The sequence below is a fragment of the Condylura cristata genome, unplaced genomic scaffold (genome assembly GCF_000260355.1).
Source record: "Condylura cristata isolate star-nosed mole 26May11 unplaced genomic scaffold, ConCri1.0 scaffold00009, whole genome shotgun sequence".
NCBI lineage: Eukaryota > Metazoa > Chordata > Mammalia > Eulipotyphla > Talpidae > Condylura > Condylura cristata.
The window spans coordinates 25,577,215-25,591,247 of NW_004567110.1; the positions used below are offsets into that span (position 1 = coordinate 25,577,215).

General features: G+C 46.7%; 1 protein-coding gene across 3 annotated transcripts in view; it reads left to right on the forward strand.

The window, feature by feature from the left end:
- NCALD (neurocalcin delta) overlaps positions 1–14,033 on the forward strand; it is a 312,691-nt gene that overhangs the window by 295,240 nt on the left and 3,418 nt on the right. For all 3 annotated transcript variants that reach the window (XM_012722992.1, XM_012722993.1, XM_004679688.2), the window contains one exon: positions 10,981–11,086. In XM_012722992.1, coding sequence (XP_012578446.1) covers positions 10,981–11,086 — 106 coding nt within the window. The remainder of the gene's footprint in view (positions 1–10,980; positions 11,087–14,033) is intronic.

Sequence of the window (14,033 nt, forward strand, 5' to 3'; positions counted from 1 at the left end):
GGGCAGTGAGAGTGGCAGCTGCACGTGGCAGGGCTGCAGCAGCAGGCATCCAAATGGCTGCAGGAAACACCAACACCTGCCAGCTACTTTTCTCAGATGAAATTACCAGTGGCTTTTCCTTCACCCAGAACTGTAACCGTCTGAGTCAGTTGCATTAAATTTGTCCGTCACCGACATAGATTGTAAACAAAACCAGAGGCTTTCTCATCTACCCTGGAGATACGTCCATGAAAACTATAATGTCTATTGTAAAAATGTGGGCAGCATAGGAAAATATAGAAGAGAGAGAGAAAATTCTCTATAATCATACCCTACCTCCAAAGAGAATCGTTATAGTAATTTTCCAGTATATGCTCTTGATGCTACTTTCATGCTATTAAAAATCGTTGATTGATTTCATAATATCTATGAAGATTTTGTGTCTTGACATTTTCACTTCACATAGTAACACAAGAATTTCATATGTTATAAAAACTTTGATTAAAGATATGTAAATGGCTGCACCATAGTCATACACTGTATTTAATGTACACTTGGATATTTAGGTTAGTTACAGTAAAATAACAAATAATTCTTAGGCATGAGGGTTTTTTTTATATGTAGCAATATTCTCTTATAGTGGATTCCTAGAAGTGCAGTCACTGGGCCAAAGGAAATGAGCATTTCTTTATGTTTATGTACACACTGACACATACACACACATCATTCTTCATTTTGTACATTTTTCCATCTCAGTTGTGAACCCCTACTCTCACCGTCACTTCACCTGTGCGCCATCACCGTAGTCCTGTGTGCTCTTCCCACCCCAGTTGGATCCTACTCCTCTCTCTCTTCTGTAGAACGTCTCTGGTTTATAGTTGTTTATTGATTTTAGTTTTTGAGCATTTCTAATGCTCTTGAGGCTCTCTGCCAAATTATTTCCCAGTTGTACCCCCAAGTGAGTAAAGGATGTCCCATCTCATTACACTGCCCAATTTTTCTTAATCTGTGGTAATTGAGCAAAAATTTAAATTTAAGATGGCGTCATTTTCATTAGCTTCATTTTGCCTCTCGAAAAGAAAGTGCAAGTGCTGTGCTCCAGTCCTCAATGCCTCCCTGCAGTGAAAAGGATGCGAACACTTTCCTTTGGGGGGGGTATTGCTTCCTGCCTGAGATCTAAGGGGAGACAGTTCTCCATCAGCTGCCATGCGATTCCCTGTGAGTAGGGTCCGTGGTTAGGTGGAGCTATTGATGGAGCTGTAGACCTCCAGCGGGAAAACCCCAGATCACACGGGCTTATGGAGAGCAGGAACCTCTTGCAGATTCATTTCACACCTGTAGTTAAGCATCTCCTAAGGAATAAATAGTCGAGGGAGGAAAAGAGACTCCCCCGTGCTGTCGAACCCAGTTTGCAAAAGTGAGTGCGAAAATTGCAAGGTGCAGTAGGTGCTGCTTGGAAGCCCGAGCCGGAGCTTTGCTGACTTAACTCATGTTCAGTACCAAACAGATCATAAAAGTGAAGATTCCTGCAGCTTAACAAGGTGTTTTCTTCTTTGTAAAGTAGCTAAATCCAGTCACAGGCCTCAGAAACTTTATGGTCATACTCGGACGACACAGATTCCCTAATGAATGCCTCAATGTGCAAGGTTTCCAAGAAGCCCTGCAAATGGAAGGTTCAGATCCCCTAAATAATACTTTACAGTGCCAAGTCCTAGTGGTTAATATTCATGACCCAGACGGGAAATATAGCACCAGCCTGAGGCAATTTCCAAATCACCAATGAGAGTACATTAAATTTAGAACCATTTTCATAGTAAGGACTATGTCATTCTACTCTGCAAACTGAAGTTTGCTGTATGCTTTCCCATTCTTTGCTAAGCTCCTGTGTGTGTGTGTGTGTGTTTAAGATTTATTTATTTATTTGTACATACAGAACTGGGGTACAGGCCAGAGGTGCAGGGGCGGTAAGAGGCTTCACCAGAGACAGAGTGGGGAGCACAACAGGCAGATCAAGGAAGTACACTGCTGAGGGGAGCAGCAGGCAGGTCAGGAGAGGTCTGCCACGCCATGTGGGTCACCTTTGGGGCAGGCGCGGATCGAACTCATGTCGAAGTGGCTTTCAATTCTTAGTGCTGTGCTTTAACCCGCTGCGCCACCAGGGAGGGCCCGCTAAGCCCCTGTTTTTAAAAATTGGGTTATTAAATAATGAATTGGAATTTGCCATAGGAACGTACTGAACTTCTGTTCTATTTTCCCTGTCTCTTCCTCCTTTGAAAGGTCACACTCCAGGTGTGTCCCACGTGTCCCCAGAAGCTGTGAGCTCCATGCGGGCCTCTGTTCTTTGTTCTGTGCTGCTCAGTGGAACATTCACAGCAGATACTGCGTCCGCCTCAGAGGCGTCACTGCCCCTTCAGAGGTGTCTCTGCCTCTTAGCGTTCTGCTTGGTGCCTTCTAGAAGGTGAGGACGTGAAGGCAAGCTGACATCAGAATAATACACAAATTAAGATTCTATTTGTTAAGTGAGTACAGCCTACAACTTGATTCCAAGCGTCAATACATTAATTCTTGGCAGAACTTGTTTCCCTCCAAGGTTAGAAGTTCAAGCAATTTAATGAAAACTGCAAATTCACGGTGTCACCTACAAACATTTGTAAGTAGTCAGGGTGAAAATTGGGGCCAAGCAAGTTTGTAATTAATTCTTGACCATGAATAGAATTCCATAAGCTTTTTAGTTTTTGTTCCCTGATGCTGCTTCTTGTGGTTTAATTTTGGTATCCACTGAGTATTGTCTTTGGTGACAGGTGAGTTCAGTTTGTATTTCTTAACAACAGTAGAAAGGACTCTTGTTGTGGGTTTTGTGTGAGACTGAAATATGCCTTTGGGCTCCTGCTGCTTTAACAAATTGCCATAAACCTCATTACTTAAAATTCTGGAGGTCAAAGGTCTGCAATCAGTTTTGCTGGACTAAAATCTAAGTGTGTACAAGTATTTATCCCTTGGAGATTTTAGAGAAAAATCTGTTCCTTGCTTTCCCTAGCTACTGGAACATGCCTTAGCTTGTGGCCCTTTTTATCCATCTTTGAAGCCAGCAACAGTGAATCAAGTCCTTTTTGAGCTTTGAGTATCTTTGGGAATCTCACTCTGCCTCTCTCTTCCTTATATAAAGACCCTGTGACTACAATAAAATAATCTAGGTCAAGCCCTCCCTGTCCACAGCAAAAACCTCATTCACATCTGTAAGGTCCCATTCCTGGGTAAGGTGACATATTCAGTTTCCAGAGATTCAGATATGCACATCTTGGGGGAGCCATTGTTCAATCTACCATACATGCCAAAGCAGTCAGGTTCCTTTCTTAATAAAATAATGTTGTGCTATATCAACATCTGGGTGAACAAAGAACACCATATGCAGATTTATTTTTAGAGACTTGTCTATTTTCACATTCATGTATTTGTTTTTGCTTAAGTGACAAATTTAGGAACATGATTTAAGCCTAATCTTTTATCATCACATTAAAATCATCCCTCACAAATCTAAAGCCAGATCTTAACTCTGACTTTCTCGGCACTGATCTCTCCTTGGGAGAGGGCAGAAGGAAGGAGAATCCTTCCAACCCTTCACAGTCCCTTGTCTCTCGGCCTAGCTGGAAGCAGGTTTGAGAATGCACACTCTCTCCCTCTCTCTCTCTCTCACACACACACACACACACTCACACCACTGGTCATCATAGCTCAGGTTTGTCTAAGGAAGGATTTGAGGGAGTGAGTGAGTGGCATTGTCTGTTGGGTCATGAATACCTGGATGTTCTCTGGGATCTTGGGGTGAGGGAACACTGAAGTCAAAGATCCATCCATAGGACTGCACCATTTCCAGGGAAAGAATATAGAAAGAGGGCCCTCGCTGCGCAACCGGGTAAAGCACAGCACTATGAAGGTAGCCACAGCCACTGCCACAGGAGTTCGATCCCCAGCCAGGGAGGTGACCCACAGGGCACAGCAGACCTCTCCTGTCTCACCTGCTGCTCCCTTCAGCAGTGTGGTTTGGTCGATCTGCCTGTTCTGCTCCCCACTCTTCTCTGGTGAAGCCTCTCATCCCCCACATCTTTGGCCTGTACCCAGTTCTTGTATGCATAAATAAATAATGTAGAAAGAAAGCAGAGTTAAAAGCGGCCTCTCTTCTCAAAAAGAAACTAGGACCTTTAAAAGAACAAGTCTTGAACTACAGAACCCTCATTGGTTAGGTGTGTATAAGGTGCATGGTGTCATTTAACATGGAAAGAAAATCACAGGCTTGGACAAAATCGACCACCTTATCCAGACCAGAGAAGAAGCAGGAGTCAAGGGAAGTGAGAGAAGGTCTTGGACAAAGCAAATCAATATTACCTTGTTTTCTTCTTTTTCAATCACCTTTTCCCTTCTTGGCCTTCATTTTTGACACAATTTCCTATTTCCTCAACTCATCTTGCCTTTATTACAGTCAGCTGTTTATTCTTCCGGATCGTCTGGACACCTGTGTACAGTTCCTGGGTTTTGGGCTTGATCCTGCCACTCAGTAGCTACCTGTATTCAGAATAATCACTTAACTGGTTTTGTGGGCTGTGAACTGGAGCTAATACGTGATCATGAATGTTAAGCAGTCATTATAAGCAGAGCGCCTAGAATAGTACCTTTCCTGGGGTATCTATCATGCTGTAAAGTTGGCTGCTACTATTTTATTGAAGTTTCCAGAGCTCAGACGGAAGGTTTCCCTGCTAAATAAAGGGAGGTCATTTCCCATTCAAAGAATATAGTGATAGGTAGCATTTTGCATTAAGTTTTATTTTATTTATTTTTTAAAAGATTTATTTATTTATGAGTACAAGAACCAGGGTACAGGCCAGAGATGGGGGGAGGGTGAGAGGATTCACCAGAGACAGAGTGGGGAGCAGAACAGGCAGATCCACTGAAATACACTGCTGAGGGGAGCAGCAGACGGGTCAGGAGAGGTCTGCCACACCTGGTGGGAGGTCAAACTTGTGCTCTGGTGGCTGTGGAGAGCTCCACATTGCTGTGCCCTAACCCGTTGTGCCATTAAGGAGAGGCCCCATTAAGTTTTGGGTGAATTTACTTAGTTGTAAAATTTATGTTCATAAAGAAAAGAGTGTAAACCACCTACAACCCCAGTGGTGGAACTCACAGGAACAATATGCTTGTGTGATGTCAAGAGTTCCTGATCTTCATCAGCTGCTCCTTCTTACCAAACTCTGGAAAATCAGCTCAAACTTGAGGGTTGCTCTGCAGCTCACAGCGCTGACATAAAAGAAAGCTCACCTTCGCAGGAGAGGAGGGCTGGCACCAGGAATTCCCTCACCTGAGCTGTGGACTTGAGTCCATGTCCAGCATCGGGACTATATGGAGACAGCCTGTTGGGAGTGCAGTCAAGTAGCATTTAGAGGCTTCCCAAAGGAGACTGAAAGACTGAAATAATGCTTCCCTAGCTGTCCTGGAAGCTTACTTAAAGACCAGGTTGGAAACATTTCTAATTAGCCATTGCTGGAAAGTTTAAAAACTGCTTCCAGAATATCTGCTGTTCAACTCACAGCTGCTTCGAGTCAGACTGACCACCTTAGTTGTGATTCAGGGTTAATTGGCACCTGTAGTGAAGGTCACCCTTCCCAACACCCTTCGCCTGCGTTTTCATGCCTTTAGCGTGAATGAAACCTGAAAAGAGGTAGCAGGTGCAAGTCTATTTTTTTATTTTTTATTTTCTCATGTGATAATGAAATCATATGGATCTCTATTCAGTAAGTGAATGAAGAGGAATGGAGGTAAAAAGTCAAATATTTGACCCCATAAAAACCATGCAACAATAATGTCACCTTGATGCAAGAGCACCAATTTTGACCAACTCAGTCAACCAGCTTGTGGCCCTTGGTGCCACTGGGATAATGAGAACCAGGGAAGCTTCTCTCCACTTTTTTAATAACCACTTTGAGTGGCATTTGAATTTTTTCTTCCAGTGATCTTTGTAAATTGGTTTCATAGACACTATGTCACATTTAATGTATTCCTTGGAGACTCGAAACACTGTGCTCTTCTATTTCTGAAAAAAGAAAAAAAAACAAACAAAAAAAAAGCAGCAGTAAGAGCTTTGAGTGCAGCTTGATATGGCCTCTGGGAATTCTGCCCCAAACTCTTGCCTAATTCTCTTCCTCTTGCCATAATTCTCAATTATGAGTGTGGATCACAGATGTTACTCTGGAATGCAACTTAGATTACTTTCCTGGAGAACACTCTTGAAACAGTTGCTTAGGCTAGTGACATTGTCTAAGTTTCTGACCTCAGTGCTTTTGTATCAGTTGTGTTGGGTTTATCCCTTTCTTATTAGAGAATTACTCTTACTCTGGCAAGCCACTCTATAGCTTGAGAGTTTGAGTGAACTCTCAGATCAAATATGCCATCTGGTAACACCAGCAAGTGCCTGCTACCCACAGGACACCGTCTCTGGCTGCTCCTTCCTGTCCCTTTTGTGGACTCGTCTTCTTTCTCCAGCTCCATAAACCTGGGGACTCCAGCCACAGCCCTGTTCTCCTTTCACTGCCGCCGGGAGCTCTCATCTTCTCAGTGCTTGTTTGGGGCGAGGCATAGTGATAAGTGCTTTCCAGCTGAAATTGTTTCCCAGGGCTGCAGTAACAAATTAGCAGAAACTGGATGACTTACAATAACAATTTTAATTGTCATCATTCTAGAGGCCAGGAAGTTCAAAACCCAAGTATGGGCAAGGATGGGCCTTTCTAGAAGCTGAAAGGGGTCCCAGCATTGTCTGGGGCAGCGGCAGCGCTCTGCTCTGCCTCTATCATCACCTGAACTTCTCCCATGCGCCTGGGTCTCTATTTCCTTCTTCTTATAAGGACACCAGGTATCAGCTTAGGGCCTGTCCTGACCCAGTATGTTCTCATTCTAGCTTGATTACATCTGCAAAGACCCTGTGTCCAAGGCAGTTCACACTAACAGGTTCTGTGTGGATGGGAATTTCTGCCAGGCACTAGTATATGTGTACGATCTTATTTAACCTGCACAACCTCAGCCCTGTTGTATGGATAGAGAAACAGACTTCTTTTAGACCTGCACCTCTAGTATGTTCATGGAAATCTCCACTAACATGTTACACTGTTACCTCACAATCAATATTCCAAAAGCGAACTCATCATTGCCCCCTTTCCCCACTCCCACATCCAAAATATGGAAGCCTAAATAAACCACAGCAGTGCCAAAATGTTGGTTTTGAAAAGCCAATGGCTTCTTTGGAAGAAGCCATTGTTGTTTAAAGTGGCCTCTAAATAACAGTTACTGAAAAAATGTACTAAAACTGCCCTTATCTAAGTGAGGGGTATCACTATGGAATTAAAATTGGCTGGTGGCAAGGGGAATGGGCAGGAATGAAATTTTAGGAAAATATGAAGAAGGCAGGTAGAGTAGGTCTGGTGTCTGCCTGCCTATGGCGGGTAGAGAGGTGCCAAAATGTCTTTGATTGGCCTGTAGGATGAAAGTAGGGCTACTTGCCATGTGCTTTTAAGAAAGACGTGGGGGGAGGGGCAATGATAAATTTCTTGCATTCAAATCTTACAGGAAGCCAAATAAAAGAACAGGGCTGATTTCACTGAACAGGGGTTTGTGCCCCTACCTCCCAGCTCATCCCTCCCTGCCTGTGAAAGGGCCTAAAGCACTCGAGCAGAACATTACAAAAGTCACTGATTTAATGGATTCATCTAGCTCTAAACTAGAAGGTACTTAAGCTCTTGCAGACACATCGATATTGATCCTATTTTAAAAGTGTTTCCAAGAAAGATTCTCACGGCCTCTCTCCACCCTTCTTTCCTGGCAAGGAATATCCTTCTAGCATGGTGCTTTCCATCCACTTACTCACTGTTGGAACCTCTGTAAACTAAGCATGACCCTGTATGATTAGCTTTTTTTGGCCATTAGTTGATCATTATGAGCTGTGGATCTCCTGTTCGAAGACCCTGTGTCTTCTGATAAAGGAGTCAGCCTGCTTCTTTTAAGAAGAGTGAGATTTAACTCTAGGAATTGAGCCTGTCCTCAGCTTGTCCCACATTCTTTACTGGTTCAGATTTGAATCCTTCCTTTCCAACACTGCAAGAGGTGGTTCATTCCAAGGAAAGAAGAAAGGTACAGGCCTTGTGGATGCTGGTACGGCCCCAGGCCCCAGGCCAGGCAGTGTCCAAGCCTGTGGGGGCCAGAGGCAGAGCAGGCTCCCAGCTGGCCTGTAGTTCTGCGTTCACCCAGGGACAAGCATGGGACTCTCCCAGTTTAATTAAAAACAGGATGTCCCTGTTGGGCCTCTCATTGACATGGCTAAAAATAAACCTCTTCATGGTTTAATCCCATTAAATTGGGGGAGAGGGGAGGCTGGAGTTAATAAAAACCATGATTTGTTTCAGATTGCTGTCTGGGGTTGTGTCTTTTCCCTCCCTGGGCTGTGCAGTCCTAGATATTGACATACTGTTACCATCAGCACTGCCAGTTGCTGCCCTGGGAAGGCATGAAGAGACAGACAGTTGCCCAAATGTGGTTTTGCAAGGCTTTCCATCCACTTATTCACTGTTGGAACCTCTGGGACTCATCACCTCAGCTCTTTCCTCACTGCTTTAGTGCCACCCACATCATAGACTGGCTTTGTAAATAATTCACTGATCTCTTATCTCTGAGTCGATGAACATTAAAAAAAAAGTTCTACTCTGAGTGCTATGAAAGACCCATCTGGAAATGAGAGCCTCTTAAATGAGGCCTCTGTTCTCCCAGCCCCAGACATTACACCTGTTGCCAGTGGCGGATACCGGGCAGATGGCACCTGGAATTGCCAAGTGCAAGGGTTTCACTAAGAGCTGGCTGGACTCGGGGACGGGACAACCTGTCCTTGAACACGGGAGATGTGTAATTACTCAGCACCCTTTCCAGCAAAGGGTAAACTTTCCCTTGCCCACAAATGCCCCTCCACGCCACCTCTGCCACACCTAAAATATGGCAGCTCTTTCTTATCAAGGTGGTATGGATGAATCTAGTGGGTGCTGATTTCTACATTCTCTTGCTGTTTCTGTTCAAAGATCGCTTGACTTATGAATTCACAAAATATTTAGATTGTGGAAGTTTCAAATCTGTGTGGGATGTGTGTGAGTGTGTGTGTGTTTTCTTTGGTTGGTGCCACTGATTCCCCTTTGAGGGTCCAGAGCTACAGAAAAGCTTCCATGTAGGAGTAGAAACAATGAGCAGAGGACGCTAGCCCCAGGATGTCACTGGAGTGGCGGGCCTCCAACTGTGAGCCACTCACCTGCCCCAGGGAAATCTCAGGGCCTCTGTCTCCATCGGCAGAAAGGACTCTCTCCATGGTCTTTTCTCACTTCCCTAAGGAATCAGTTATTCCCTACAGCTGATACCTTGGCGTTACAACCCCAGCTCGGGAGGAGGTGTAGGCCTGGAGGGGTAGACCTTGCAGACTAGAAGAGAGAAGTAGGATTCAGGGAGAAGCCGGAGTGCAATTGGCCTCTTACCCTAGAGCACATTTCAGTGAGCATTTCTTGGGGAAGCTGACTTGACCGAGCTTACCTGCCTGACATCCGCAATCCCAAATCAGCCTGTGCTCTGAGCTTGACCTTCCTCCTAGATGGAGTCATCATGGAAGCAGGTCTGTGGGTGGGTTCCAGATGGACTCGGGGAGCCTGATCTGATGGGTCTGTGGAGGCAGGGGGGAGGGAGGGAATTAGGGGAAGGGAGACCAGCTCAAGGGCCAGCACTATGGCCCTTATTCATTCCTATTTTGGCTACTGAGATAGGAACATCTACACCCTTTTCTCCAGAACGAATTAGGGGTTCGAGGGAGTTGGACTTAGACAAGATTGTCAAGCAGACAAATTTAGCCTTTAGTGTTGATTTTTGCTCCCATATTTCCCACTTTTACTTCCCCTCAGCTGTCTTCCCTTCTTTCCTCTCTCCAGCTACCCCACTACATCCGGAGCTCCAGAAGTTTCCAGATTTTTCCTGCCTACCACCTGGCAAAAATTACTTTTTCCAAAACTCCTTCCCAGGACTAGAGTTCCCCAAATGAATCTGATTCACAAAGTCATGGTCTAGGAATAAAACAATAACTTGACTTTATTCTTCTCAAAATAAAACATTTGGCAACTGAGGACTTTCAGGTGCTCTTGGGATACTGCAGAGAGGGCACAGATGGTGGGGAAGTTGGGGCCAGTACTGACTGCAAAACTCTTTCAGTAGAACCTGCTTTGAGCCAACAGATTTAGATGTTCCCAGTTTATCTCAAGCCTGAGATTGCGTAATCAACCCAAAACTCAGAAGTCAGGTTGTTTCCATTTTGGGGATACCTAGGCACCTGCTGAGAAGGCTATGAGACAGTTGCCACATACAGGGGAGAGGTTTGGGGAGGGGGTGGTCATGTCTTCCTGGGAGAAGCTCAGCACACCCCTACTGCAGGTCGGGCGCTTATCTCCCTGAGGGGCGCAGGAGGAGTCCACAGTAGATGCCCCCAGTCTCTCCTCTACACCCTTGCTCCTGGCCGTGGGGTCCTGCACACAGCACATCAGCATCAGTGTCACACAAGAGCTTAGTGGAAATGCAGAATTTCAGACACCTCCCTCTACTCTACCCTGTCCCACCGAGCAGATTCCTTGTTTTCCAAAGATTCCCGGGGGATTCATATGCTTGTTAAGGTTTAAGACACGGAGTCTGGAGACTGAGGTACAGTGGGTCTGCCTGCCAGTGGTCAAGTTGTTACTCTTGAAGGTCTCGCGGCTCCCTGGCCTGCCCCTTCCACCAGTGATTGTACATCTGTTTTCTACAGCCAAAGGTCAGCAGGAACAGAACCAGCCCCAGTGTGAACGGGGGACCGTCCTTTTACCCCAATATTTGGGTAGCTTAATTAAAAGGCCATGGTGTGCCAAACCAGACAAGGTCCGTGTCTTACTGCCATGTGGCTTCTGTCCCCAGGCAATCTATAAGATGGTTTCGTCCGTCATGAAAATGCCTGAAGATGAGTCAACCCCGGAGAAAAGGACAGAGAAGATCTTCCGCCAGATGGACACCAATAGAGATGGTAGGAGGCTGTGACTGCTTTGCTTTGCTCGGAGTGGGGGGCTGCTGGAGGGATTGGGGGTGTCCAGGCTGGGATAGGTGACTCAAGGGCAAGCCATGGGCCACAGGGGTCTTTTGTAACAACAGCTCATCCTGCTGGGCAGGATGGACAGAGCGGTTCCCAGGAGGCGGGGCCCCTACAGACCAATAATCAGAAAAGCCTGAGTCCTGTGCAGCTCACCTGTTACCTAGAATCCTGTGCTGCATCCGCAGGGCCTCCGGTAGCTTTCCCCCTCCCTGCCCAGTGGGATTGGTTGGGGTCTTCTGCACATGCTCCAAGGTGTTGGGTCTCTTGGAGCCAAGAGGTACCCTCAGGCATTGGCGGAGAAGAATGAGGGGGCCAGTAGGCTGTAACTACCCTGAGAGAACAACCCACAACTCAAGCCCAACAAAGGATACAAGGCAAAGCCAAGCCAAGAGGATTTCAAACTCCAGAATAACGGATTTTAGATGTTGGACTGCCAAGTAGAATATAGAAGGCCAAGTCAACTTTGAATTTTGAGTATGTGCCAAATGACTCTTTACTGTGAAAATATATATCCTATGCAATATTTAGGACACACTTTTTTAAAAAAAAAACATTCTTTTTTAACTTTATTTTTATTTTTTAAGAAGATTTATTTATTTATACAGAACTGGGGGACAAGCCAGAGGTGCAGGGGCGGTGAGAGGATTCATCAGAGACAGAGCGGGGAGCAGAACAGGCAGATCAAGGAAGTACACTGCTGACGGGAGCAGCGGGCGGGCCAGGAGGGGTCTGCCATGCCATGTGGGTCACCTCTGAGGCTGGGGATTGAACTCACACTGAAGCAGCTGCGGCCAGCTTGTGGTGCTGCATCTTAACCCTTTGCGCCTCCAGGGAGGGGCCAGGACATACTTATAAGAAAAAAAAAAAGTTACTTGAAATTCAGAGTTAGCTGGGCCTCCTGTAGTTCACTGCCCACGGCAGCCCCTGCTTAGATGTAAGACTGGTTTGAGGTGCTGAGCACAGCCTGGTCCATCATAAACCCGAGTCACCTGTAGCTCTGCTGTTACCCACTCACCTGTTCTGCTGGCATCCCCTGCACTTGTACTGAAGCAAGACATTTCCCATGTCTGCTTAGATTTTGCTACTTCCCTAGGTCTGCTGCTTGGGGGAGTCTGCTGCTTTTTTTTGCTGCTTGCTGGAGCGGAGAAGTTGCTGGTTTATTGCACTCCCCGTTTACAGGGGTAGCCCGCCTACCTGACCCCCTTCCCGAACAATAAAAAATACTTGTGCTATGCCATAGAAAATGGCAGGTTTCCTCATACAAACTGTATAAAGCCTCATCACTCCTATAATTCGGGGCTCAGCCTTTTGGGACCAATCCCACTGAGCCTGCTGGTGTGATGATTAAATCTCTCTTTCTCCACTTCTCTGAGTGCTGCCTGATTTCCCTGGGAAATTGCCGCAACAGCATAGCCCGCCTGGCACTGGTGCGCAGAGTGCCAGGAGGTTCGTCACGGAGCCAGCCTCTGTCACGATCCCATGCCCTCTGGGCCCTGCTGCCTGAGAATCTGGGTTTGCAGGGTGCAGGCCAATCTGCTTTGTTTCTTCCACAAAGGCGCCCTTACGTCCTGCTACAGCCAGTTTTCCCTCCTGCACCTCAATTTACAAGTGTCTCGTTTTGCAAAGACGAACAAATTGGGGGTTGTTTTAGTAGTTAATGACCTCACTGGTTTACACTGAGGGCTTCGCGGGTGTTCCGGGGGCGCACAGGTGGCTTAATCCTGCTTCTGTAGGTGGGGGACAGGCTGGGAGAAGATGAAGGCACCACAAGATAAAACGCTGCAGCATGCCGATCATCGGCAAGGAAGGAGGCTCTCCATTAGCTCTTCAGCAGTGGGCCCCGCGCCTACCTGAGTTAGTGTCCCAAGCACCATCTCTGTGCTCTCCTAAGGGAAGGCCTTGAGCATAAAAGGCAGGGCGTGGGGTGGGTGGAAACTGTACAGGAAGGATGAGTGGAGCTCACATCTAAGAACTGTGAGGGGAATGTTAACCAAATTAGACATGGTGCTTCAGCTCAGTGCTTTGCTTCCGGACTCCCAAACCCAGTTTGGCGCCCCCACCTGGGGTAAAGACCTCACATCAACTACCTGCCATTATATTGCTCTTAATAGAAGCTCTGCCTCTAACCTCCCGCCACTGGCTTGAAGAGAGAGCTGGAGCCAGCGCTGAAACACACAGGAAGCAAACAGAGAGACCCAGGTGTACACGTTGAAGGCAGGGTCTTGCTGCTGCTTCTAGTTCCCTGAGCCCATTTCAGAGACCTGGAAGGACACAAATCGAGCTCGTCTCTTGTGTCGTCTCGTCTCTGAGGAGCCAGTGGAAGTCACCTGCTCAAGCCACAGAGGCATGGCATGGAGCCTGGGAACAAAGGGCGCTTCACAGCCCCAAAGAGAGTAGACAAATTAACTGCTGTCCTTCATGGAGATAAAGTGGATTCGGTTACATGAGAACAGGTTCTGCAAGAGCAGACCAGGTGTTTCTGGTGTGGGTGTGTATGACAAGTACAGCCTCCCACCTGCAGTAAGCTGGGTAGAAGAGCAGTGACTGAAACCAGGGGATGGGGCTTCCCTCAGTGTGACAGGAAGGGAGTGTGACAAGGTTCAGTGGAGGGGAGCAGTCACTTCCTGTGGCCTCCAGGGCCTCTCTGTCAAGAGAAAAGAAGGGACTGAGAGAGATGCCCAGCAGCTTCTCCCAAAGACAAGCTCTTCTGGAAGCCCCAGGAGCGGGGGAGGAGCTTTATCTCCCCTCCCCCAACAAAATGACAGTGGGATCTACTGAAAGGAAATTTAATACACATAGCAACTTACACGGGAAGGACAGGAACATGGAGGAGGCCTGGGGGTCAAAGTGGCAGCCTTGTCTCTCCCCCCCCCACCACCCC